This window comes from Thalassophryne amazonica, chromosome 15, assembly GCF_902500255.1.
Source record: "Thalassophryne amazonica chromosome 15, fThaAma1.1, whole genome shotgun sequence".
Lineage (NCBI taxonomy): Eukaryota > Metazoa > Chordata > Actinopteri > Batrachoidiformes > Batrachoididae > Thalassophryne > Thalassophryne amazonica.
In genome coordinates, this window is record NC_047117.1 from 71,413,072 (window position 1) to 71,439,377 (window position 26,306).

The following is a 26,306-nucleotide window of genomic DNA, read 5'->3' on the forward strand; positions in this document are numbered from 1 at the left end:
ATAACAGTTGTTGTCTTCTACCAAGCTGTTTGCCTGTTGCCCTGTAGTCCATCTCAGCCTTCTGCAGGTCTACAGTTTTGTCCCTGGTGTCCTTAGACAGCTCTTTGGTCTTGGCTATGATGGACAGGTTGGAGTGTGATTGATTGAGTGTGTGAACAGGTGTCTTTTATACAGGTAACAAGTTCAAACAGGTGCAATTAATACAGGTAAAGAGTGCAGAATAAGAGGACTTCTTAAAGAAAAATTAACAGGTCTGTGTGAGCCAGAATTCTTGCTGGTTGGTAGGTGTTCAAACACTTATTTCATGCAATCAAATGCAAATTAATTATTACCTCCGCCAAGGAGGTTATGTTTTCGGTCGAGTTTGTTTGTTTGTTTGTCTGTCTGTCTGTCTGATGGCAGCAGGATAACTCAAAAGGTTTTGAACGGATTTTGATGAAATTTTGTGGAGTGGTTGGAAATGACAAGAGGAACAAGTGGTTAAATTTTAGTGGTGATCTGGATCATGATCCGGATCCAGGAATTTTTTTAAAGGATTCTTCACCACTGCGGGATGGGGGAATTTTGACATTCTAGTTTCTAACTCCACAAAAACAAGGCAGAAAGGCTTGAAAAAAAATAAGGTGTAACATAGTCAAATGTTCTATCAAACAACAAAGTTTGGTGATGATCGGATCCGGATTCCGGATCTGGTGATCCAGAATATGCAAAAATATAGGGAAAATAGAAAATGTGTCAGTGTGAGGTGACAAATGAAGCTAGAGATGCACAACTAACACCAAATTGTAGCTGAATCTGTACTGATTCAGTAAGGTGTCATCAGATTTAATGTAGCTTCAAATGTTATGGAGCTAGAACCAGAAGAAAACCGCCATTACCGAAAAATCATTTTTATACAATAACTTTTGAACCAATAAAGACATAAAAGTGATTCCAAGTTCTAGTGGTATGTTTTCATGGTCAAGGATGTCAAATATAAAGGAAAGAAAAGTGTATGTATCATAGTTTTTGTTGTAACACTGAACTGTTGAATAGATCACTGTGCCAAGGAGGGAATCTCTTTAGGGTCAGTGACCCTATGGCCTTGTTTAGAGAAGTGTTTCATAAATGTTAAAAAAAATTCATATATTTGCAGTTTAGTTGAATAATAAATTGAATTTTATTTATTATTTTTATTTTATTTTATTTCTTATTTGTTTTTGTCTATAAGCACATGCAATATCAATATCAGTGTTCAGATGACAGTAGCTTCTGGGAAAGGTGCAGGTTGCTGTGATAAACTGTGATGCCAAGCGCTAAGGATACATGCTATCCAGTGACAGCAGATGAAACTTTTTTTACTACTGAGCAAACATCATTGTTAGACTTTTTTAGGTTCAATGATTCCACGGCGTGTAGATGTTATGGCGTCAGTGACCCCATGGCCTTGGTGGAGGTTTGCACTCTCTGAGTGCTTCTAGTTTAAAAATCATACAATGTGATTTCTGGATTTTTTTTTTTTTAGCTTCTGTCTCTCACAGTTGAAGTGTACCTATGATAAAAACTTAGAGACCTCTCCATTCTTTGTAGGTGGGAAAACCTGTAAAACTGACAGGGGGTCAAATATTTATTTTCCCCACTGTAAAATGTAAATAAAAACAGAATACAATGATTTGCAAATCCTCTTCAACCTATATTCAATTGAATACACCACAAAGACAAGATATTTAATGTTCAAACTGATAAACTTTATTGTTTTTGTGCAAATATTTGCTCATTTTGAAATGGATGCCTGCAACATGTTTCAAAAAAGCTGGGACAGTGGTATGTTTACCACTGTGTTACATCACCTTTCCTTCTAACAACACTCAATAAGCATTTGGGAACTGAGGACACTAATTGTTGAAGCTTTGTAGGTGGAATTCTTTCCAATTCTTGCTTGATGTACAACTTCAGTTGTTCAACAGTCCAGGGTCTCTGTTGTCGTATTTTATGGTTCATAATGTGCCACACATTTTCAATGGGCGACAGGTCTGGACTGCAGGCAGGCCAGTCTAGTACCCACACTCTTTTACTACCAAGCCATGCTGTTGTAATATGTGCAGAATGTGACTTGGCATTGTCTTGCTGAAATAAGCAGGGACGTCCCTGAAAAAGACGTTGCTTGGATGGCAGCATGTGTCGCTCCAAAACCTGGATGTAGCTTTCAGAATTGTTGGTGCCATCACAGATGTGTAAGTTGCCCATGCCATGGGCACTAACACACCCCCATACCATCACACATGCTGGCTTTTGAACTTTGCGCTGGTAACAATCTGGATGGTCTTTTTCCTCTTTTGTCTGGAGGACACAACGTCCATGATTTCCAAAAACAATGTGAAATGTGGACTCATCAGACCACAGCACACTTTTCCACTTTGCATCTGTCCATTTCAAATGAGCTCGGGCCCAGAGAAGGAGGCGGTGTTTCTGGATGTTGTTGATGTATGGCTTTCACTTTGCATGGTACAGTTTTAACTTGCACTTGTAGATGTAGCGATGAACTGTGTTAACTGACAGTGGTTTTCTGAAGTGTTCCTGAGCCCACACATAAGATCTTTTACACAGTGATGTCGGTTTTTAATGCAGTGCCGTCTGAGGGATCGAAGGTCACAGGCATTCAATGTTGGTTTTCGGCCTTGCCGCTTACATATAGAAAGTTCTCCAGGTTCTCTGAATTTTCTGATTATATTATGGACTGTAGATGATGGAATCCCTAAATTCCTTGCAACTGAATGTTGAGAAACATTGTTCTTAAACTGTTGGACTATTTTTTTCATGCAGTTGTTCACAAAGTGGTGATCCTCACCCCATCTTTGCCTGTGAACGGCTGAGACTTTTGGGGATGCTCCTTTTATACCCAATCATGAGTGTCCTCAGTTCCCAAATACTTATTGAGTGTTGTTAGAAGGAATGGTGATGTAACACAGTGGTAAACATACCACTGTCCTAACTTTTTTTAAACATGTTGCAGGCATCCATTTCAAAATGAGCAAATATTTGCACAAAAACAATAAAGTTTATAAATTTGAACATTAAATATCTTGTCTTTGTGATGTATTCAATTGAATATAGGTTGAAGAGGATTTGCAAATCATTGTAATCTGTTTTTATTTACATTTTACACAATGTGCCAACTTCATTGGAATGGGGGTTGTATTATGGAAAAGTTTTTGCTTTTAAACTTTCATTTTTATTCATTTTATTTTTGATATTGCTCAGTAATGCAAAGTATTTTTGAGGTTATGCGACTGAAACCAACTGATTCAGGATTGTCTTAAAGATATAGTGTGTAGGATGTATTGCCATCTAGTGGTGAGGTTGGAGATTGCATTGTGCAGTCACTGTTCACAATCTTGTTTCCCTTCACATTTTTGCTTCTTTGGAGACGGTGGTTTGTGCTCATTTACCTTCTGTCCTAATAATAAGCCATTAGCGAGTTGCCCATGGCAATCCAAGGGCTCTAGATTGGGTAATGTTTATAAAATAGGTAACTGACATTTTCAAGTATAATTTTCATCATCAGTATTCTTCTTATTATTATTATTAATATTATTTAAAATTTACTTAGATTTTGTCATTTGATTTTTAAATGGACCACAATGGAAATAAGTGTTTTCACTTTCTTATGTCATCCATGTATTTACGATTATATTATGTATTTATGTTGATCTTACTAAATAAAATTAGGCACAAACAGGTTTTATGTATAGATGATTTACTGCCCCCTGCTGGAATGGTATGTGAGTCCAGAATCTGTTGTTTGCTAATATCCATAGTTTCTCCAAAAATATTATTCTTTTCAACTTTCCATTTTGGTAGCGTTCATCCTTGACCTAAAATACATAAACATAGCAAATGGCAAATGCCAGCTCTCCCCAGTTTGTCCGTGGTCAAAGTTAAGCACACGCACGCACACATAGCTTTTCACCTTTTCTGCATTCTGCTGCAAGCAGGTGCTTTTTTTTTTAATACACCCACAAACAGAGATACTGGCAGAAGACATCAAATGCACTACACGTCCCACTCATGGTAACGGCAACCTGGCACTTAACTAAACTGACTAAACCAACTGAACAACAAAAACAAAATAAATCAGTTTCTACATGATTGAAGCCATACACACACATGCATACACGCAAATAGAGGCCAGGTGGCTATTATAATATAGATATGCTGTCCCATTTTGCAAAAATGAGGGTTCTCAAACTTGTTACCCAGCACTAGCAAGCAGTATGCAGGGTATAGGTGAGCAAAAACTGATTCCTTGTCATATTTCTTCAGTATTCTGGCTATTCTGCAAAATGTAGAAGGCAGAGTAAGTATGTCCCTTTTAGGTGACTGTCACAACATGGCGTAGAGCATGGCAACCTCCAAGAGGGAACTTGCTCCTGTGTAGATATGATGAGCTCATTGTAGGTTTATGAAAACACATTGATTTATTGTTGCAAAATGAGTTTACGCTAATCAACAGATGGTTATGGACACTGTGTTCCATTTCTGCAAAATAAACCCTTTAAATCCTATACAGTTTAAGAGCTGCCGGGGTACAGCGGTTTCAATTTTTCTTTTTTTGGCTTTGTCACAAACTAAATATTCATAATTCGTCCACTAGATGTCACTATGATAACCTTCTCAGCACATTTCTGAGACTATTGCTTCATTTATTGTTTTGTGCATTTTGAAACAGTAAGCCATTTTGTTCATTTTGCTAAGCAATTCTTCCATTTAGTGTTTTGACAGCTTTAAAATAATAAACCTACCCATCAGTAGTTGTGTTGGGGTACTGTAGGTAAACCCAAATTCCTGTCATTGCCCGTATTTGTGTACAAAATAACATAAGAAAAGGTGAGGTGATTTTCACCAATCTTGATAATAATATTCCCCAGGTGAGTGTCTTCAGGTAATTATCTTGTGGAGAAGTCTGATTAATGGTTGGTACAGTAAACAGTCTGAAAATCATGTAACGCAGGATATTTATGCAACCAGTAGGGCAAGAGAGACCATTTAAAGTTCATATCAATCAGTAAATCATTCGTAATCAAATGGCATCAGTGACGTTAAGACATGTCCCAATATGCTGTACTGTAGTATTACATCAACGCATGGTGTATTCACTTAGGGTTTCAGTTCCTTTGAAGCAATATCTCATGTCATGCTTTGTGCACTTTGAAACAGCGACTTTTTTAAAACCGTTCTTTTTAATGTAGTATTTTGATTGCTTGAAAACAACAAACCATTTTCAGAAACAATTACATCACTTCACATTTCAGTTACTTTTAAGAAGTGGTTCATTTACTGCTTCATGCACTTTGAAACAGTGAATTATTTTCTGAAACAGTTATTTCGTGTAGTATTTGCATGGCTTAAAAACAGCAAACTATTATCTGAAGCAATTATATCACTTAGGGGTTTCATTACTTTGAAGGAATGGAGTGTTTCGTGTGCTTTCAAACAATGATCTTTTTTCTGAAACAGCTCTTTCATGTGCTATTTTGATTGCTTGAAAACAGCAATCCATTTTCTGAAGCAAATATCACTTAGGGCTTCAGTTGTGTTTAAGCAGTGAACTAGTTTGTGAATCATGTGTTTCATGACGTGGTTTGAACCATTTTTGAAGCAATTGGTGGAACAATGTTTCGAAAAAATACATGTGATATTTTGAAATGGTTTTTCTGAATTATTTTCACTCAGAACAAACAGGGCAGAATAAGACATTAAAAAGTTCTTGTGAATTCCAGCACATATTGGTACAGATGTCAATGAACTGGCATATACATTTGCAAAAGGACCAAGAAGTAAAAATGAAAAAAATGTGATCGTAAAATATAACAAAGTTAAGATTAAGAATGAAAGACAGGAAAAAGTAGAGAAGTAGAGAGAGTAGAGAAAGTAAGTCAGGGCAGTTATTGCAAAAGAGGAGTGAGTATGTTATTTTGTTGCACTGATTTGAAAGGTAGATTACAAATAATTAATAAACATGTCAAAGTGTTTCAGAGGAGTTCAGGTGATGTAGCGTACAGGATGTGGTTTTGTTGTTGTTGTTCCTCCTTTGTTTTATTTATTTATACAAATTTAAGGGATTTAATATTGTGATGAGTCTGAGTCACATTCCAATCCAACAGGTGGCAGCAAAGCACGTTAAAGTTGTTTGTCAACCATCAAGGAAAATAGAGGAGCAAGAGGTTATAATACACGTGACTTTGACGTAACAAAAACGCTGAAAAAAGCGGAGCTTAAATATTGCTTTTCCAAGATACAGCTTAATTTTCATCATATTATTTGGCGTATTTCAAGTAAGTTTTCGCTCATAATTGTTTTTTTTTTTAATTCAGTAGCACGTCAAATGTGAAAAATAAAGTCAAAAGTGTTGACAAATAAAAATCAAAATAGTGAAGTTCTCGTACCAAGAAGACCATGTCTCCTGGAGAAGGTTAATGGTTTCTTTGACATGTGAGAAAGTCAATTAAGTCTTTTTTTTTTTTTTTTTTTTGGTTCCACACAATTAAAAGGGTAGTTCATTTTTTATTTTTTATTTATTTATTTATTTTTACTATTCAAGTGATAAAGAGGATATTCCATGTCACCACTGCATTTTGTTCCTTCGTACTGAAATGAAGAATTCACAATCTTGTAACAAAACCATAAACACAAAACTTCTGTTTTTGCTCCCATTTTTCATGAGCTGAACTCAAAGAACTAAAACATTTTATTGTACATAATTCCTGGAACCTGAAGACACTCCAGTTCTTGCAGCACACTCACTGGGCATGTCACCCGTTGAGTATGTTTGGGATGCTCTGGATCGGCATGTTCCAGTTCCTGCCAATATCCAGCAACTTCACACAGCCATTGAAGAAGGGTGGACCAACATTCCACAGGCCACAATCAACAACCTGATCAACTCTATGGGAAGGAGATGTGTTGCACTGCGTGAGGCAAGGTCACACCAGATACTGACTGGTTTTCTTACTCCCCGCCTGCCCCCCAATAAAGCAAAACTGCACATTTCAGAGTGGCTTTTTATTGTATCCAGACGAAGGTACACTTGTGCAAAAATCATGCTTCCTAATCAGCATCAGAAGTGTTCACTAACAGATTTAGACAGATTTGTGAACAATATTTGAGAGAAATGGGTCTTTTGTGTATATGGAAAATGTTTTAGATCTTTGAGTTTAGCTCGCGAAAAATGGGAGCAAAAAGGAAAGTGTTGCGTTTATATTTTTGTTTTGTGTATATTGCTGACAAAATCAAAATTCACTTTGTGCAATTTAGAAATTTAGATCTTTGACCCACATGAGGTCAGAAAGCACATTTAGATGCATACGGTTTTAAACATGTTCAAAATGTTCAGGAACTCAATCATATTCTGAACAAATTGCAGTTGTACTCATGATAGCTCAGTTCACACAGTCTGTAACATAAAATGTGGATAAAATGAAGCTCTGTGACTACTTTTTGGTTGCACTGTACCTCACATGAAGGTTTGACCCACGTGCTCCACGTTCATCCAGTCATGCAGACATAAGCAGAAACAACCAAATGGATATTACCCAAATCCCCATGGTGAATCTCAAAGTTATTGCACATACAGAAACTTGAAAGAGGTGGTGATGTAACAGAAGACCTGGAAGGAATCCATGTAAAATGCACTCCTCAAAGAATATGAATGTGGCAATGCAGGACCTGGACTGAGAGACAGTCATGCTATGTGCTAAAAACTCTGCAGCAGTCTATAACATGAAGCTATGTGCGTGAAAAAGAGCTTTTATTTGTCATTATATGCACATGACCTGCCTAATTACAGTTAGATACAAGCCAAGTCCAAGGAGCAGAAGACAGTCCAGATTTACAAAGATAACCTTGGTCAAAAACAATGGAAGGAACCTGATGTGTGTGTTTTGGTAGTGGAAGGGGGAAGTGCCGGAAGGAAACCCACACAGAGGGACGGAGAACATACAATCAATCATTACTGACGTTGGTGGAACTGAACCAAGGTCCTTGTGTACAACTTCATTACATAGCTAGTATCACCAAGAACCTGCTGTGGAGCGCCTGTGGCCCCTGTGTAGGACTGCAACTAAGGGTTATTTTTGTCATTGATTAGACTATGATTTTTATTTATTGATTGATTATTATTTTGATTAATGAACTGTCTCACTTTTTTATTGGTCTGTTGATTATTTTAGGGTTAGTTGATTATCCTTCAGTTAATTTACCAATAACTTATAAACATAAATTCAACCAGTATTTTGTCATACAAATACTTACTTTCTTTTTTTTTAAAGTCCCAACATATAAAGTGCCAAAATGGGGGGGGGGGGATTTATGGAAAAGCAAAATTCAAAAGAAAGGTTTTGCCCCTTGCTTCTAACACATTTCACAGGGCTGCAGCTATCATTCATTCATTTATTCATTTTGTAAATGTGATTATTACAGCAGCAGGGTTAGCCCATGATGACATCCTTCCACATCTTGTTTTGTCCATAACCCAGAAATATTCAGTTTCCTGTCAGAGAGGAGTAAAGAAACCAGAAAATATTCACATTTAAAAATCTGAAATCAAAAATTTGGACATTAAAAAAAGACTCAAATGCTTAGCAATTACTAAAATAATCATGATTAATTTTAGAATTAATTGTTGCAGCTTGAGTTATAAACCTTTTATTCTTTTTTGTTGTTTTCTTTTGTTCAACATACAGTGTTTGTGCAAAAGTGTGATTTTTGTTTTTGGGTTTTCTCCTTAGAGTATTAGTAAAATCTTAATTAAAAGAAGTAAATGTTTGTGAGTTGTGTATTTAAAAAAAAAACAGATCTTTTGAGGTTAATAAAAGTTAATTAATTAAGGTCTATTGTTTATTGCATGATTCTACAAAGACAACATGCAGAATAATAAATGAATAATGAAGTGATTGGTGTCGTTAAACCAGTTAAACAAAAAGTATTTATTTAGTAGATGTGTAATATTATATTGCATCTTCTTTACCTCAGGCAAAATGGGTCCAAAAAGTGATTTAACAGACAATGAAAAGTCAAAAATTGTAAAATGCCTTTCAGGGGGATGCAACAGACACATATTCAGGCGTGAAAGTCAAACAACATTTTGTTGCAAATAGTCAACAGGCTTGCAAGAAATGTAAAGAACACACAATTCAAATTAACTGCAAAATACATGAGAAGAATTAAACATGACACTACCAGGAACCCATTATCCTCCAGGGCCACCATATTCCAGAACTGCAACCTACCTGGAGTGTCCAGCAGCACAAGATGTTCACAGTTGAAGCGTACCTACGCTAAAAATTACAGACCTCTACATTCTTTGTAGGTGGGAAAACTTGCAAAATTGACAGTGGATCAAATACTTATTTGCCTCCCTGTGTGTGTGTGTGTGTATATATATATATATATATATATATATATATATATATATATATATATAGGTTTACAATATAGGTATATAATAGGTATATAATAGGTTTACAAATCTACTTTATTTGAAAATGTAGATTAATTTCTGGAAGTATTATTCATATTCTTATTATTTTGGAGAAGCACACAACGTGTTAGTGAATACATAAATAAATAAATATTTTGGAATGCCATGTAGAACCAGTATCCCGAGCAGTGTTGCCACAGTTACTTTGAAAAAGTAATCCAATTACTGATTACTCCTTGAAAAAGTAACTTAGTTACTTTACTGATTACTCAATTGTAAAAGTAACTAAGTTAGATTACTAGTTACTTTTTTAGTTACTTTCCCCAGCTGCTGACAACAACCCACGTCAACATGACAATGATACCTGTTTTGCCAAAACTCACTTTATAGTCACCCTTTCTTGACTTCAATGAAAATAAATACTTGTTTTATAAAAAGTAAAATAGAGACCTCTTTCTTGACCTCATATTTAACTGTTGACAGCACTGTAACAGTAAAACTTGCAATTTCAAACCTACATTGTTTATAAATGTAACTATTAAATTCTAACATTTAAATTCTCTCTAAACATTTTACTTGTCGAAATTATTATTATTTTAAGCAATATTAGTAGTTGTAGTAAAAAACGGCTTCAAAACTGGACCTTTAATCTAGGGGTGTTGTGAGGGGGGCACATCCTTGCCCCACGCCCCCATTCCAACTGGATTCGCCCCTGCTTTGGCGTTTGAGCACAAAGAATGGATAACATTTATTTATGCAGAAAACAGGACCAGATTTACAGGTAAGAAAGTTTTATTGCGTTTTCACATCATGTGGTCCTCAGAAAGAGAGTTTAGGTGCATTTGAGTGGAAAATAGTGTCAGTTGTTGACGCGTCGCGGAGGATCAGCTGTTTTTAACGAGACGATACGGAGCGGCTCAGATCAGAATTATAAATAAAGGAGGGAAAAAAGTATAAAAATGTCTTTGTAAAGCTCAGTGCAGGTGTGCTGATCACCGCGCTATAAGAGGTGAGGACGAGTCGAGCAGCTGCAAAAAACCGCGGATTAAAAGCTCACAGCTCGCTGAAAGTGGGCAGTTCAGTCGAACCCCGACCTCCTGCCCACGGACCAAGTTTAATGTTGCTATCGACCCACAATGAAAAATAATAGTAACGCACAGTGACATGGAGAAGTAACTTTAATCTGATTACTGATTTGGAAAGATTAACGCGTTAGATTACTCGTTACTAAAAAAAAGTGGTCAGATTAGAGTAACGCACTGATCCCGAGGCGAACAGCGAATTGGAATTCCTCGAGATTTTTTTTTTTTTTTTTTTGCGCCGTCTTGGTGGTGACGTAATGTTCGGAAAGACGCTCCCGTGCCTTCGGGAAATTCCGCTAATCACGTGATTTGGTGAGTCGCGTCCGCGTCTCTCCCTGTTTTCTCTGTGGACTTTATGCAAAACATCTGAACTCTTTCGATGGCGCCGCTGCAGTCACTGGTTACTGGCAGCTCAGAAAGCGTTAAAGATAATGACCTTCATCGTTTATAAGTAACGTGTTAACCACAGCTCGGCGCTGTGGCTTTATCTCACGATGTCACACATGAAATAAACGGTAAGGCTGCAGTTAACGGTGCTAGCTAGCCTTATGCTAGGTTTGCAGGTATTTTGGTCTAAATAATGGTCATTAATTGTAGCAAATAGGCCTGTGTTTAATATTGCATGCAGTGATAATTATGAAATGCTGTTTTGTTGCTAAAGTAACACATGGTTGCTGGTGACAGCAATGGGTAACTTTTTTTTTTTTAGTGCTCTTTTGTTTGCTGTGGTGGCTGTTTCCAGGAGCTCCTCCTGCTGCTCCCCAGCTGCAGCCTGTGCTGTCATGGAGGTGGGTAGCCTCCCAGTGGAGTTATGGAGGGTTATCTTGGCTTACCTGCCTCTCCCTGATCTGGGCCGCTGCTGCCAGGTGTGCCGTGCCTGGCGGGAGCTCATCCTCTCTCTGGACAACACTCGCTGGAGGCAACTCTGCCTTGGCTGCCCAGAATGTCGACATCCCAACTGGCCCAGTAAACCCCATCTGGAGCCGCCGTCCTGGAGAGAAGCCCTGAAGCAGCACGCCTTAGCCACTCGCACCTGGACTCAGAATGGACCAGATCTCCAGTCTTCTACCTGCCTTCTCTTTTTCCGACGGCGAAAAGACCGCAGGGTTTGGCATGTAGGATCTGGGTGTGAGTTTGAGACCCTACGTGGAGCCCTTGCGGTGGTGGGTCCTTATGACCGTGTGGTTCTACATCCAGGGGTGTATGAGGAGCAAGCTGAAGTGACACTGAAGGTGCCGGTGGAGCTGGTGGGGCTGGGCCAGCTAGGCGAAGTGTCACTCCTGGTGTGTGTGGAGCAGCAATGCCCTACTGCCAGGTTGTGCAATCTGGTGTTTATGCCACCTTGGTTTTCCACCGTGGTCTATAAGGTAAGCACTTCACATGGTTTTATCTTTATACAGCAATACTTTATCAGCACATCATGATTTCAGTTGAATCAGGCGCATGGCTGTGGAAATCCTACCTGACAACCAACCAGAAAAAAATAAACTACTAAGGTGTAATGCAAAAGTGCCCAAAACAGTTTGCCTGTATAGACCCAAAGGGAGAAATAACGCTGTATGATGTACAAAGACTACATATAACTTACCACAACAGGTGTATGTGGTTAAAGTGCAGAACTTGCAGAGACATTCACTTATCTTAAGAGTGACATTCATGTCTCTGGACCTTTGACATCAAGAGACATCTGGGAAGAGCTTATGGAGTTATGAAGTCGCTGGACAGGAGTGTTTGGTGACATCGATATCTTGCAGGAGAACGAAGGTCCAAATCTTTAGGGTCCTGGTGATTACATTAACCAGTGACCTAAGGCAACAGTTGGATTCCTTTGGTACTATATCCCTTCTAAAGCTCTTTGGGTTCTGATGGAATTACTTTGTATCAAATGAGCAGTTATGTGGAGAGACTAAGATGAGGCGCATCACTTTCAATGTGAGACAGCATCAACTTCAACGTTTTGGCCAGGTGGCATGTTTCTGTGCATGATCCAGCACATTGGGTGCCTGAATATTGAGGACCCCATTGGATGGCCAGTCCAAGCAGACGCTCACACTTCTCCTGACTGCTACAGATAGACAAATTTAGAGATGTGAGGATGGACCGGTTGTTTGCCTGGATGGTTTCCATCCAGGACCCAAGGTGGTACCAAAGTGTTGTTCATACAGCAAAGTGTGGCACCACTGCATGCTCCCACACTTGACAATATTTCACTCATTTTGTTTTATATACTTCTTCTATTTTTCTTGTACGTCATAGTTCTCATTCTCTGTCTTGCCTCAGTTTTGTCCTGCAATGACGGCGAGTTAATGTGTGAACACACCTGATAAGTTCACAGGGATCCGCTGAAACATTAGATACACAGGCCTAAGGACCACAACAATGGACTCAGTTGTTCATCACATAATTGCACAGATAATAAATGATAAAGGATTGGTACAGGTGGTAAATTTGTATGATCAGAAAATCAATAATTACTTCAAGTACTGGTAGTCTGTTACCTGTTGTGTCCTGCAAACCTTTCTCTCTGTTTGCTGCAGACATCATGGGGCCATGTCCAGCTTGACAACTGCAACTTTGAGGGGGCTCAACTCCAAATCCGTGGCCCGGGAACCTGCCAGGCTCGCTTTTGCGCCTTCTCACAGGGCAGCTCTGTCCACTTCCTGGGTGTTGCCCTCAGTTTGTTGAACAGCTGTGATTTCTCAGGGAGTGACACATCTTCTGTGACTGTTGAAGGCCCCTCGGTGTCAGAAAGGAACTGGGCTTGTAAACACTTGGCTGCTCTGACTAGAACATTCTCATCCCGTGGCTTGTCTGGGAGTACTGGTACTCTCAGGTGCCCTCAGGACTTTTCTGACAGCGGGCCCCAAGCCCCCTTTGCTAATGTTAAAGTGGAACAAGTGAGCACAGATTGCTGGCAGCGAAGGACTAAGGTAGAGACGGAGTGCCACGGCACAGCTATTGAAGATGACTGGAGTGACGGTGAGCACAGTGAAGGAGCAGATGGAAACCATGATGGCGATAGTATCAAACATTTCAGTTCTTCAGATTACAAAATCCCATATGACAATCATGGCCTGTCCCACATGTTGAAGCCCCAACTGGATGGTTCTCTCCCACCGTCCTCCTCTGATCCTCCAGCTGTGACCCCTGAAACTCTCTCCTTTGAGCAGGAACTAGAGAGAGACCCAGATGCTCAGATGTTGGCAGCATCCACACATGGCTGTATCATCAGGTTCTGCCTCTTCAGGGAGGGGAAGGGTGGCGTACATTTGTCTAATTATGGACAAGCTCGGCTGGAGGGCAATGTGTTCCAGGAGCTCAACTACGCTGTCCGGTGTATCCAGAACTCTACAGTCAGTAGATCCAAAACAACCTTTTATTTCCCTGAGTTCAGTCTAATGAAATATCACTGATGTGTCCTAAATGCATTTTTTTTAATGTGGTAGTTGTGGCGGTTTAGGTAGCATACCTTTAGAGCCAGGTCATAAGTAATTAAGCTGCAGTGAGTGATTGAGTTACTTGATGCTGTATCACTTTCTCCCTTTCTTCAGATAGTAATGCTGCAAAATGAGGTGAGTCAGTGCCGCGCATCAGGTGTGTTCCTTCGCCTGTCTGCTCAGGGCCTCATTGCAGAAAATAACATCCACTCCAATGGTGAGGCAGGGCTGGACATCCGAAAAGGGGCCAACCCCATCATTGTGGTAACTGCTACACTTCTATTTTATGCAACACACTAGCTATGTCAAAGGTTTTTGTTTTTTTTTGCCGTTTTTCAGAGAATATGAATGATAACAGAAAAAAACTTTCTTTTAACTCTAGGTTAGTGGTTGTGTGAAGCCATTTATTGTCAAACAGCCGTTTACTCTTCATCATAATGACAGCAGTGACTAACCAAATGACCCTGATCAAAAGTTTACATACCCTGGTGATTTTGGGCTGATAACATGCACACAAGTTTGAATGGCTTCTAAAGGTAACCATCCTCATCTGTGATCTGTTTGCTTGTAATCCGTCTGTGTCTATAAAAGGTCAGTGAGTCTCTGGGCTTCTGAAAGGCCCTTGCATCTTTCATCCAGTGCTGCACTGACATTTTTGGTTTCAAAGTGATGGGGAAAGCAAAAGAATTGTCAAGGGATCTGTGGGAAAAGGTAATTGAACTGTATATAACAGGGAAGGGATATAAAAAGCTATTCAAGGACCTAAGAATGCCAGTCAACAGTGTTCAAACTCTCTAAGAAGTTTAAATTGAGAGATTCTGTTGAAACCAAACCACGGTCAGGTAGAAAAACAAAACCGTCAGCAACAACTGCCAGGAAAATTGTTCGGAAAAACCCACAAATAACTTCAACTGAAATACAGGACTCTCGGGGGGGGGGAGTGGTGTGGCTGTTTTAAGATTCACAATACAGAGGCACTTGAAGAAAAATTATGCCAAACAGCACAGAGAACAAAGTAATTTGGAGTGATGAGACCAAAATTTAACTTTTTGACCACAACCATAAACATTACATTTGGAGAGGAGTCAGCAAGGCTTATGATGAAAGGTACACCATTCCTACTGTGAAGCACAGAGGTGGATCACTGACATTTTTGGTGAAGTGTGAGCTACAAAGGCACAGGAGACTTGATCAAAATTGATGGCAGGATGAATGCAGCATGTTATCAGAAAATACTGGAGGAAAAAGTGCACTCATCAGGCCGGAAGCTGCGCATGGGATGTACTTGGTCGTTCCAACATGACAATGATCCGAAACACAAGGCCAAGTGGACCTGTCATTGGCTACAGCAGAAAAAAAGTGAAGGTTCTGGAGTGGCCATCTCAGTCTCCTGACCCCAATATCAGTGAGCCACTTCTGGAAGATCCTACACATGCAGTTCATGCAAGACAGCCCAGAAATTTACAGGAACTGGAGGCTAGGAATGGGCAGCTTTACCATCAGAGAAAACAAAGAGCCTGATCAACAACTACCACAAAAGACTCCAAGCTGTCATTGATGTTAAAGGGGGCAATACATGATATTAACTGGGGTATGTAAACTTTTGATCATGGTTATTTGGGTAGTTTCTGTTGTTGTTCTGATTTTAAAAAGAGTAAACACAGTTGTTTAACAATAAATATATAGTATTCATCTGTGATTCATTAAATTCTGTAAAGTTTTATCTCTTAATGAAATAAAGAAGTCAAATGTTTTGAATTAGTAACATGTTCCTGAAATACAGAAAGGGGCGTCTTCATTGCAGTCAAATGGGTATATCTGGTCATTTTCAGGAAATAAGTGTTCACAGGAGCAAACAGAAACTTGGAGACTAAATAAATTAATTCTAAAAGCACTCTAGCATCAGATATCTGAGTAGTGGGTGAATTTCATTGTTTTTGGTTGTTGCCTTGGCAACAGTGTCAGAGCCTACACAAGCGTGTTTGAAAGACCAGTGTTTTTAGATATGGCAAAATGCCTGTGGCTGCTCTCGCAGATAGATGGACCTGCTAGATATGAGTGCAATACATATAATGTTGGGGAGGGGATGGAGATGGTAATTACAAAAGGCTGACGCTTGAGGTATTCCAGTCTGGATCCCACACTTTGCAGTGCATTTATATTTTATCTAATCATTAACTGAAGAGGTTTAACTATCAGTGCCTCACTATGACAAACTGGATTGAAGTGGAATCCTGAAATGCACAACACGTGATACATGGTCTCTGGTCTCATGCATTAAGTAATTATTTATGCGGTTGCAAATGTCACTCCTTTTTGTCTTATCTTTTCTAATTAATTTTGACTCTTTATTTGGTTTCCTTGCACAGTGTAACAAGATACATAGTGGTGTGCGTTCTGGTGTTGTTGTCCTTGGCAACGGAAAAGGTTCTATTCGGAGCAACCAGATCTATAACAATAAGGAAGCAGGAGTATATATACTCTTCAGCGGAAATCCTGTGGTCAGGTAGGTGGAACTCCACAGCATTCTCAGGAATGTGTGGCTTTCTTTTTCTGTCATTGAAATAGTAGTTACTGTATGTGGAGGACTTTGAAAATCACTTTCTACAAACCATGCCTGAGCTATAAGATTTTCCCATTTATTATACTGAATTAAATCTAATTCATAATTTTATTCACATGTATTTGTTGTCAGGGGCGGCTTGTTCATAAGGGTATTTGGGTGGCGCACTGCCAAACGGGAAGAGAAGAGATTTTATTTATTTATTTGTCTGTGTCTACCCCTGTTACAGTGGTTATCAGTGTTCCAGACGGTTTGATCTGCCTCTGAATGTCATTTATATTGAACACCTATAGGAAATCATGCATCCTGACTGTATTTGATCTTGGACCTCAAGGTCAAACATAACAATTAGTGAGAAAAGGCACTGTCTGACTCCAGTATTGGTTACTTTCACTTTTATGCACACATTTTGCTCTGAAGCAATAATTACACTTAACAGTACACGTGCACTTCATTTTCAGCAGTGATCTTCACTGACATTGCCTCTGTCTGGCTGTCTGGCATATCATTCTATAGAAACTCATGTTTTCAATGTCCACAATTATCTGTCAACACGTGCATGTACATATCACATGGTCATATCAGCATAATAGGTGGGGACCTCAGACCTTCTTTATTTGGGCAAAAAATCGTGTTTCTTACCTGGTCGGGCTTTTTCAGTGTTTTCTGGTAAAGTCTAAGTTGGCCTTTTCTGTTTATCATTATCAATGATTTGCATCGCAATGAACTTTCTGTATTTACATTTCTGAAGGCATCTGTTGTTTGGCAATGGTGCACCTCCTTGTTTTCGACTTCTTGTGAAGTCCTTTTTATTCAACTAGAATTAAGCCGTCATATGTTGTTAGTCTTCCAAGCCCTATGATGATGTTTCACTCACTAGTGCTTTACAAATACTGAATCCAAATTCAACACATGGAGGCATCTCCAGACCTTTTTCTGTTTAATTTGCAATGGAATAATGAGGGAACAGGCCACACCTGATCATAAAACAGTTTGCCAGTCAGTTGTCCAATGCCTTATGGCCTCTGAAAATGGAGTGACTACATATAAAAATGACTTTAATTACAAACCAGTTTGTCATTTTAAAAGTTAAAGTGCCTTGAATTAAAGCTGAAAGTCCACACTACTCATCTCGATTGCTTCATCTCACATCCACAGTGATGGTGTACAGAAGCAAAATTACAAAGACAAAATACTTTTGTCCCTGACTGTATCTCTGTATTTCTCTCAGCGGTAATCATATCTTTCGTGGACAGGCAGCAGGAATCGCTGTAAATGAGAATGGCAGAGGAATGATAACAGGTGCCTGGCACACTTCTCTTTTATTAAGTCACCTTGACACTTGCACAGATTTGATTCCCGCACTACATGTCATGACAAGTAAACTGTGCGTGAGCTGTGCGCGGCTGCATGCAAGTGCGCAAAAAACACTTTGCAATGTTCAAAACTTCTGGCATGCTTTAATTTGTGAACTAGTCATGAACATTGCCCAACCTATTTGAAAACTGTGTCTCACTGCCACAGCGCAGCACATCTGAACGATTATGACATGTTACATACATAAAAACATAATTTTACAGATACATTATCAAACTCATAAGAAGTAATGAAAATGCAACTGTTTTACCAATTCAATACAGTCTATATATTATAAATGATTACCTTTGAGACGGTTCAAAATGCGTTCTCCACCACACAACGCGCACGAGACAAGCTTCACATGCAGCTAATTTCTCTGTGATTTTGGGAGTAATGAGAGATGGTTTCATCAGCCAAGTTCTGAGAGCAAATGCGTCATCAGCTAAAAATAATTAATTTATATAACGTGGCGTCAAATTGCACAAAGCACGGCGTCCAGCGGGACAAAGCATATCACATTGGCACAACGAATTGCACAGCGGTGCAGGGATCAAATTCATGGAAGTGTCAAGATACCTTTACACTGTAAAAGCTTGATTTGTTTTTATGAATGTTGCATGTTTACACAATAATGCATCGTAATTGCAGAGAATGTCATCAGAGAAAATCAGTGGGGTGGAGTGGACATCCGCAGAGGAGGTGACCCAGTCCTGAGGAACAACTACATCTGCCACGGCTTCTCAGATGGTGTGGTCGTGGGTGAACGAGGCCGTGGACTTATTGAGGGAAACCACGTCTACTGTGCGTAAAATCACCCATGGCAGCATCCTGAATGCGTAACAGTTGTATTTGACTCATTATACGTCCCTCCTCTAAACGTACAATATACAGTTGTGTTCAGAATAACAGTAGTGCTATGTGACTAAAAAGATTAATCCAGGTTTTGAGTATATTTCTTAATGTTATATGGGAAACAAGGTACCAGTAGATTCAGTAGATTCTCACAAATCCAACAAGATGAAACGTTCATGATATGCACACTCTTAAGGCTATGAAATTGGGCTATTAGTAAAAAAAAAAAAGTAGAAAAGGGGGTGTTCACAATAATAGTAGTGTGGCATTCAGTCAGTGAGTTCATCAATTTTGTGGAGCAAACAGGTGTGAATCAGGTGTCCCCTATTTAAGGAAGGAGCCAGCACCTGTTGAACATGCTTTTCTCTTTGAAAGCCTGAGGAAAATGGGACGTTCAAGACATTGTTCAGAAGAACAGCGTAGTTTGATTAAAAAGTTGATTGGAGAGGGGAAAACTTATTCGCAGGTGCAAAAAATTATAGGCTGTTCATCTACAATGATCTCCAATGCTTTAACATGGACAAAAAAACCAGAGACGCATGGAAGAAAATGGAAAACAACCATCAAAATGGATTGAAGAATAACCAGAAAGGTAAAGGCTCACCCATTGATCAGCTCCAGGATGATCAAAGACAGTCTGGAGTTACCTGTAAGTGCTGTGACAGTTACAAGACACCTGTGTGAAGCTAATTTGTTTGCAAGAATCCCCCGCAAAGTCCCTCTGTTAAATAAAAGACGTGCAGAAGAGGTTACAATTTGCCAAAGAACACATCAACTGGCCTAAAGAGAAATGGAGGAATATTTTGTGGACTGATGAGTAAAATTGTTCTTTTTGGATCCAAGGGCCGCAGACAGTTTGTGAGACAACCCCCAAACTCTGAATTCAAGCCACAGTTCACAGTGAAGACAGTGAAGCATGGTGATGCAAGCATCATGATATGGGCTTTAGGGGAGGTGATGGTCTAGTGGTTAAGGTGTTGGGCTTGAGTCCAGAAGATCATGGGTTCAAATCCCCGCCTGACTGGAAAACCACTAAGGGCCCTTGGGAAAGGCCTTTAATGCCCTAGTTGCTCCCGGTGTGTAGTGAGCGCCTTGTATGGCAGCACCCTGACATCGGGGTGAATGTGAGGCATAACTGTAAAGCGCTTTGAGCGTCTGATGTAGATGGAAAAGTGCTATATAAATGCAGTCCATTTACCATGGGCATGTTTCTCCTACTATGGTGTTGGGCCTATATATCGCATACCAGGTATCATGGATCAGTTTGGATATGTCAAAATACTTGAAGAGGTCATGTTGCCTTATGCTGAAGAGGACAATCCCTTGAAATGGGTGTTTCAACAAGGCAGTGACCCCAAGCACACTAGTAAACGGGCAAAATCTTGGTTCCAAACCAACAAAATTAATGCCTCGCAGATGTGAAGAAATGAAAAACTGTGGCTATACAACTAAATACTAGTTTAGTGATTCACAGGATTGCTAAAAAAGCAGTTTGAACATAAAGTTTTGAGTTTGTAGCGTCAACAGCAGACTCTACTATTATTGTGAACACCCTCTTTTCTACTTTTTTTACTAATAGCCCAATTTCATAGCCTTAAGAGTGTGCATATCATGAATGCTTGGTCTTGTTGGATTTGTGAGAATCTACTGGATCTACTGGTACCTTGTTTCCCATGTAACAATAAGAAATATACTCAAAACCTGGATTAATCTTTCTAGTCACATAGCACTACGATTATTCTGAACACTACTGTATACTGAAATCACACTGTACTTACATCTGTTTGCAACTCCACTTAAACTGGTTTATAGATTATGTTGCTACTTTTTTTTTACTACATTTTGTGTGTATATATATATATATATATATTGTGTGTACACAGTGCCTTCCAAAAGTATTGGAACACTTGGTATTTCATACATTTTAATTTGTTTATGCCATTTCATGCCGTTTCAAATACAAAAAATAAAATTTCTAAAATTATCTTCCTTAAACTCAAACTAAAAGCAAATCTCTACAACTTGACAAATTAATTAAAATATAAAAGCTAACATGAGTTGCATAAACAATGGAACGCTTTTAACACCTGCCAGTTTTCTTCAGATAAGTCAGGATTCATGAACATTTGTTCATGAATCCATCCCTTGACTTGTCACTGAATGTCTTGAACTTTATTTACATCAGTTATGAAGAAATACAAACAGAATGGCACTCTATGGTAAATCTGTGTGGAGTAGACAGTTATCAAAAACTGAGTGACTGTGCAAGAAGGAGAAGAGTGAGGAAAGACACTCAGACAACCCAGAATAAGTTACAGGCTTCTCTGACTGTGATTGGAGAAATTGTGCATAGTGCGTTTTGCATTTTGTATTTCCAGTGATATAGCTTTGTGATCAAGTGGTATAGAAGATTTTCTTTAAAAAAAAAGACTTGAAAGTTCAGTTACAATTTGCCAGAAGGTACATCTGAGATGCAAGCCTAGATTTGATGTTTTGGTGAAAGAAAATTATATATATACATCTTTATGGTGGAATGGAAAAGAGAAGGATTTTCTGGAAAAGAAATATAACTTCATCTGCAGATTGTCAGAAGGCACAGAGGAGATTTGAGCTTAGATTTAATTTTTCAATAAAAATCCTTCTGTTCCACTCCACTGTGAAACTTTGGTGGTGCAACATCCAAAAGTGTCACTGTGTGCAGTTTCTCCAGTCACAGCCACAGAAGTCTATAATGGCTTCAGAGTTGTCATGTATGTCTTGGTGGCTTCCCTCACTCATCATCTTGCAAGGTTACAGGTTTTGACAGTTGCCTATGTAGAATGTAAATAAAAGCCAAGACATATTCAGTGAGTTTCAAAGTTCATGTATACATCCTCTGACCTGTCCAATGACAAATACCTGAAAATGTCATGTTTGTATTGAAAATTATCTTATGTCCCATTATGGTTTCTGAAAATGACTGTTATTTTTACATCGCTTGGATTAAAGCTAAAATTTTACACAAGCATATCTTGTTTAATTTCACCTCCATTGCAGCAGTGTAGATGCAAAATATCAAATCCTGACAGTCCAAAGACTTATGGACCTGACTGCATGTAACCACCTCCTGCGGCAGTGCAGAGGGTATCGTTTTGTGAGGTTGCACGCAGATCTCCAGTTGATTCCATCACCACCGGTCTGTAGAGATGTGTAATTTCTGCTTTTTGTTTCTGCAGGTAACAAAGGCTGTGGCGTGTGGGTCATGTCCTCCAGTCTCCCACAGCTCCTGAGAAACTTCATCAGCCACAATTGCATGTACGGTCTGGCAGTGTTCTGCAGGAAAGACACAGAGAACATCGAAGCCAGAGAGGGGAACTGGCTCGGGCAAGAGGGGATCTTTGAAGGAGGAAATGGAGGGGAAATTAGGGAAGTAGAAGGAGAAGGAAGAGATGGCCAGCAGAACCTGAATGAAGAAGGGGAACTATTTGGATGGGAGAGCGATTTGGATAGTGAGGATGAACACCATTCTGCTCGGCGATCCATCAGTGTGGCTTTGATAGAAAGCAACTGCATAAGCTACAATGGAGGTAAAAAATAAAATTAAACTGCAATATTGCTTGAAGCGTGACAAACAAGATGTCATTTATTCTGCATCTTATACGCCATTTCCATCTTCCTGTAGCGGTTGGCCTGTACGTGAAGAGCAGCGAACCACTGAATGTTTTTGCTAACCTTTTAAACTGTAACTACGGCACCGGCATTGCTGTGCTCCAGAGCAGCCAGCTGATCCGACTGGCTGCAAATTGCGTTCTTGAAAATGGCCGAGGCGGCATTACAGTGGAGAAAGACTGCCGGGTGGAGCTCCGTGGTAACGGCATTTACAAAAACAACGGCCACGGCATTCGTTTCAGTGGCAGTGGGCAGATAGTCGAGAATGACGTGATAGGAAACGGAGGATATGGGATCCAGGTTTCTGGCAGTGCTGATATCAGGGTGAGTTACTCTTTGATTCTAAAGACACCTTTGAAAGTCTGTTCCTGGCTCCTGCCTCAAATATTCATTTTTCTGCTTCAGTTGCTACGCAACCGCGTCCAGCCAGCCGGGGGTTGCGGTATCGCCGTGCTTGGACAAGTAAAGGGAGCCATCCACGACAATGTGTTGTTCCAGGGACACCCTGGAAATAAAAAAGAACTATTATATATGGACCCTAGCAACGAGAGCTGCGGCTTACGCAACAACAGTATTTTAAAGCATAAAAATAGGTAACTAGGCAACTGATAGATGTGCCAGCTATTTAAAGGCTACCAGTGGGTGTCTGCAGTCCTGCTGCCATCCACAGATACTTAACTGTTTGGACTTACCTGTTTGTATCTTAAAAAATACGTATCTTGCTTTCTTTTTAATTTCAGTTCAGTTGCTGCATCATGGGTCCTGGAAAATCCTCCACCTCGTCCACAGGCCAGCTCTCCGTCCAATCACTCCTCATACAATTACCCTTCCCGACTTGGAATATCCATGACTACAAGGATCAGCACCACTGTGGAAAGCGGCTGCCACAGTGGCAGCATGTTCTGCTCAATTCTATGAATACTGACACTCAAAACTTGTATCAGTGACTTTACAGAGCAGTCAGTCTTCATGTTTGACGCGTGATGTATGATAACTGGATCATCACGCTGACCTCCATTGGGGTAACTGACAACAAAATACCAACCTGTGCTGAGTGTAACCACTGCATCTCTTACATTCGTGACACACATTTGTAAATCCAAATCTAGATTTATGGTAGTTTATTAAATGTCAGCTATGGATGAAAACAAACTGGTGCACAAAATGTGCAATTCTGTCCTCCTTTACAAGTACAAATCTCCTGCAGATATATATTTTTTACAGTGTACTCATCGTGTGTATGTTTATTAATCTTAGATGTGAAATGTATCAGTCATGCTGTTATACAACATGCTACAAAATAATGTGCCTTTTTTAAATGTCACAATGATTGTATATTTTGGCAGATGACTGGTGTGAGATGTATATGCAAAAAATGAACAAAAACCTGCAAAAATCCAACATCTTACTAAGTGGATTTGTCATTTTGAGTTGAAATATCTAATTAAACTTCAATAATTGTCTTATATTAAGTAAAGATGTAAGGATGTGTTTGTAAGAAAATGCATCTTAAAAATTTTAAGTGATAGTTTTGGAAACTTTTTTGAGTTGTATCTGAGAATAAACAAGATTTTTTTTTTTTTTTGACTTGCAAAGTATGCAAGTAAAATAAAGCTCAAAATCAGTTTTTTCAAATCTTGTTGCCAGGTGGGTTTTTTTTAAAGGTTAAACAAAATATACTGCTGGAACAAGAGAAAACTTGAAGATTTCTTGAAGATCTTGAAATTAGCTGAGAAAACTCATTTTGAGCTTCATTTTTCTACTATTCTTAAATGTTACATGTTCTATAAATAACAGCTTAAAATCTTACATAGAGTTGAAAAAGCTTATTTAGTCTCATATCGCTCAAAACAAGACTTTCACTTCAGATATTTAAGATGTATTCTCAAAAATGTCATATCTGCCTGAAATTTCACTAAAGTGATTTTCATTTTCTGTTAATTGCACTTAAGTGTTTTGACTAAAGATTAGAAAAAATACATACAGTGATGAAAATAAGGATTTGAACACCCTGCGGTTTTGCAATTTCTCCCACTTAGAAATTATGGAGGGGGTCTGAAATTTTCATCTTAGGTGCGTGTCCACTGTGAGAGACATAATCTAAAAAAAAAAAATCCTGAAATCACAATGTATGATTTTTTTAAATTTATTTGTATGTTACTGCTGCAAATAAGTATTTGATCCCCTACCAACCTGCAAGAATTCTGGCTCACACAGACCTGTTAATTTTTCTTTAAGAAGTCCTCTTATTCTGCACTCTTTACCTGTATTAACTGCACCTGTTTGAACTTGTTGCCTGTATAAAAGACACCTGTTCACACACTCAATCACACTCCAACCTGTCCACCATAGCCAAGACCAAAGCTGTCTAAGGACACCAGGGACAAAACTATAGACCTGCACAAGGCTGGGACGGACTACAGAACAGGCAAGCAGCTTGGTAGAAGACAACTGTTATGATTATTGATTAGAAAGTGGAAGAAACACAAGATGACTGTCATAGTAGAGAAGCTTGACTCTTCGACTGGACTGGGTTGCTTGACGCAAGGACGTTTCGCTTCAAATCGCAGAAGCTTCCTCAGTTAAAATTCTTGCTCTGGAAGTCTGACTTCTGTCTGACTGTTGTAGAGAATAAAAAAACGTTAAGAATAAATAAGAATAAAATTAAGAAGAATAAATAAAGAATAATAAATCGTTTTATTCTTCTCTACAAGAGTCAGACAGAAGTCAGACTTCCACAGCAAGAATTTTAGCTGAGGAAGCTTCTGTGATTTGAAGCGAAACGTACTCGCGTCAAGCAACCCAGTCCAGTCGAAGATTCAAGCTTCTCTACTATGGAAACCACCTGGACAACTGAGCCTACACAGAAACAAGATGACTGTCAGTTTCCCTCGGTCTGGGATTCCATGCAAGATCTCACTTTGTGGTGTAAGGATGATTCTGGGAAAGCTCAGAACTACACAGGAGGACCTGGTCAATGACCTGATGAGAGCTGGGACCACAGTCACAAAGATTACATTAGTAACACATGATGCTGTTATGGTTTAAAATCCTGCAGGGCAGCAAGGTCCCCCTGGCCAAGCCAGCACATGTCCAGGCCTGTTTGAAGTTCACCAGTGACCATCTGGATGATCCAGAGGATGAATGGGAGAAGGTCATGTGGTCAGATGAGATCAGAATAGAGCTTTTTGGAATCAGCTCCACTTACCATGTTTAGAGGATGAGAACAACCCCAAGAAAACCATCCCAACCGTGAAGCATGGGGGTGGAAACAACATACTCTGGGGGTGCTCTTCTGGAAAGGGGACAGGATGACTGCACTGTATTGAAGGGAGGATGGATGGGGTCATGTATTGCGAGATTTTGGCAAACAACCTCCTTCCCTCAATAAGAGAACTGAAGATGGGTCATGGCTGGGTCTTCCAGCATGACATTGACCACAAACACACAGCCAGGGCAACTAAGGAGGGGCTCCATAAGAAGCATTTCAAGGTCCTGGAGTGGTCTGGCCAGTCTCCAGCCCTGAACTCAATAGAAAATCTTTGGAGGAAGCTGAAACTCCAAACCTGAAAGATTTGGAGAATATCTGTATGGAGGAGTGGACCAAAATCCCTGCTGCAGTGTGTGAAAACCTGGTCAAAAACTACAGGAAATGTTTGACCTCTGTATCTGCAAACAAAGGCTACTGTACCAAATATTAACATTGATTTTCACAGGTGTTGAAATACTTATTTGCTGCAGTAACCTACAAATAAATAATTTTTAAAAAAATCATACTTTGTGATTTCGGAAAATTTTTTTTAGATTATGTCTCACAGTGGACATGCACCTAAGATGAAAATTTCAGACCCCTCCATGATTTCTAAGTGGGAGAACTTGCAAAATCGCAGGGTGTTCAAATACTTATT

The 26,306-nt window shown here is 39.3% G+C and overlaps 1 protein-coding gene and 1 long non-coding RNA gene across 3 annotated transcripts in view; one reads left to right on the top strand and one right to left on the bottom strand.

Moving 5' to 3' along the window:
• LOC117525607 overlaps window positions 1–26,306 on the bottom strand; it is an 87,236-nt gene that overhangs the window by 7,015 nt on the left and 53,915 nt on the right. The window lies entirely within an intron of this gene.
• fbxo10 (F-box protein 10) lies at window positions 10,848–26,058 on the top strand. 2 transcript variants are annotated; one of them, XM_034187500.1, is made up of 12 exons: window positions 10,848–11,054; window positions 11,282–11,906; window positions 13,077–13,892; window positions 14,091–14,240; window positions 16,346–16,482; window positions 17,771–17,841; window positions 18,547–18,699; window positions 21,966–22,316; window positions 22,412–22,722; window positions 22,804–22,991; window positions 23,139–23,361; window positions 26,048–26,058. In XM_034187500.1, the coding sequence occupies exons 2-11, from the start codon at window positions 11,322–11,324 to the stop codon at window positions 23,314–23,316; spliced, it is 2,940 nt and encodes a 979-aa protein (XP_034043391.1). In that variant the 5' UTR covers window positions 10,848–11,054; window positions 11,282–11,321; the 3' UTR covers window positions 23,317–23,361; window positions 26,048–26,058. The 2 variants fall into 2 exon arrangements, with proteins under 2 accessions (XP_034043391.1, XP_034043390.1); XM_034187499.1 differs by lacking the exon at window positions 26,048–26,058 and having other exon boundaries at window positions 23,139–23,815.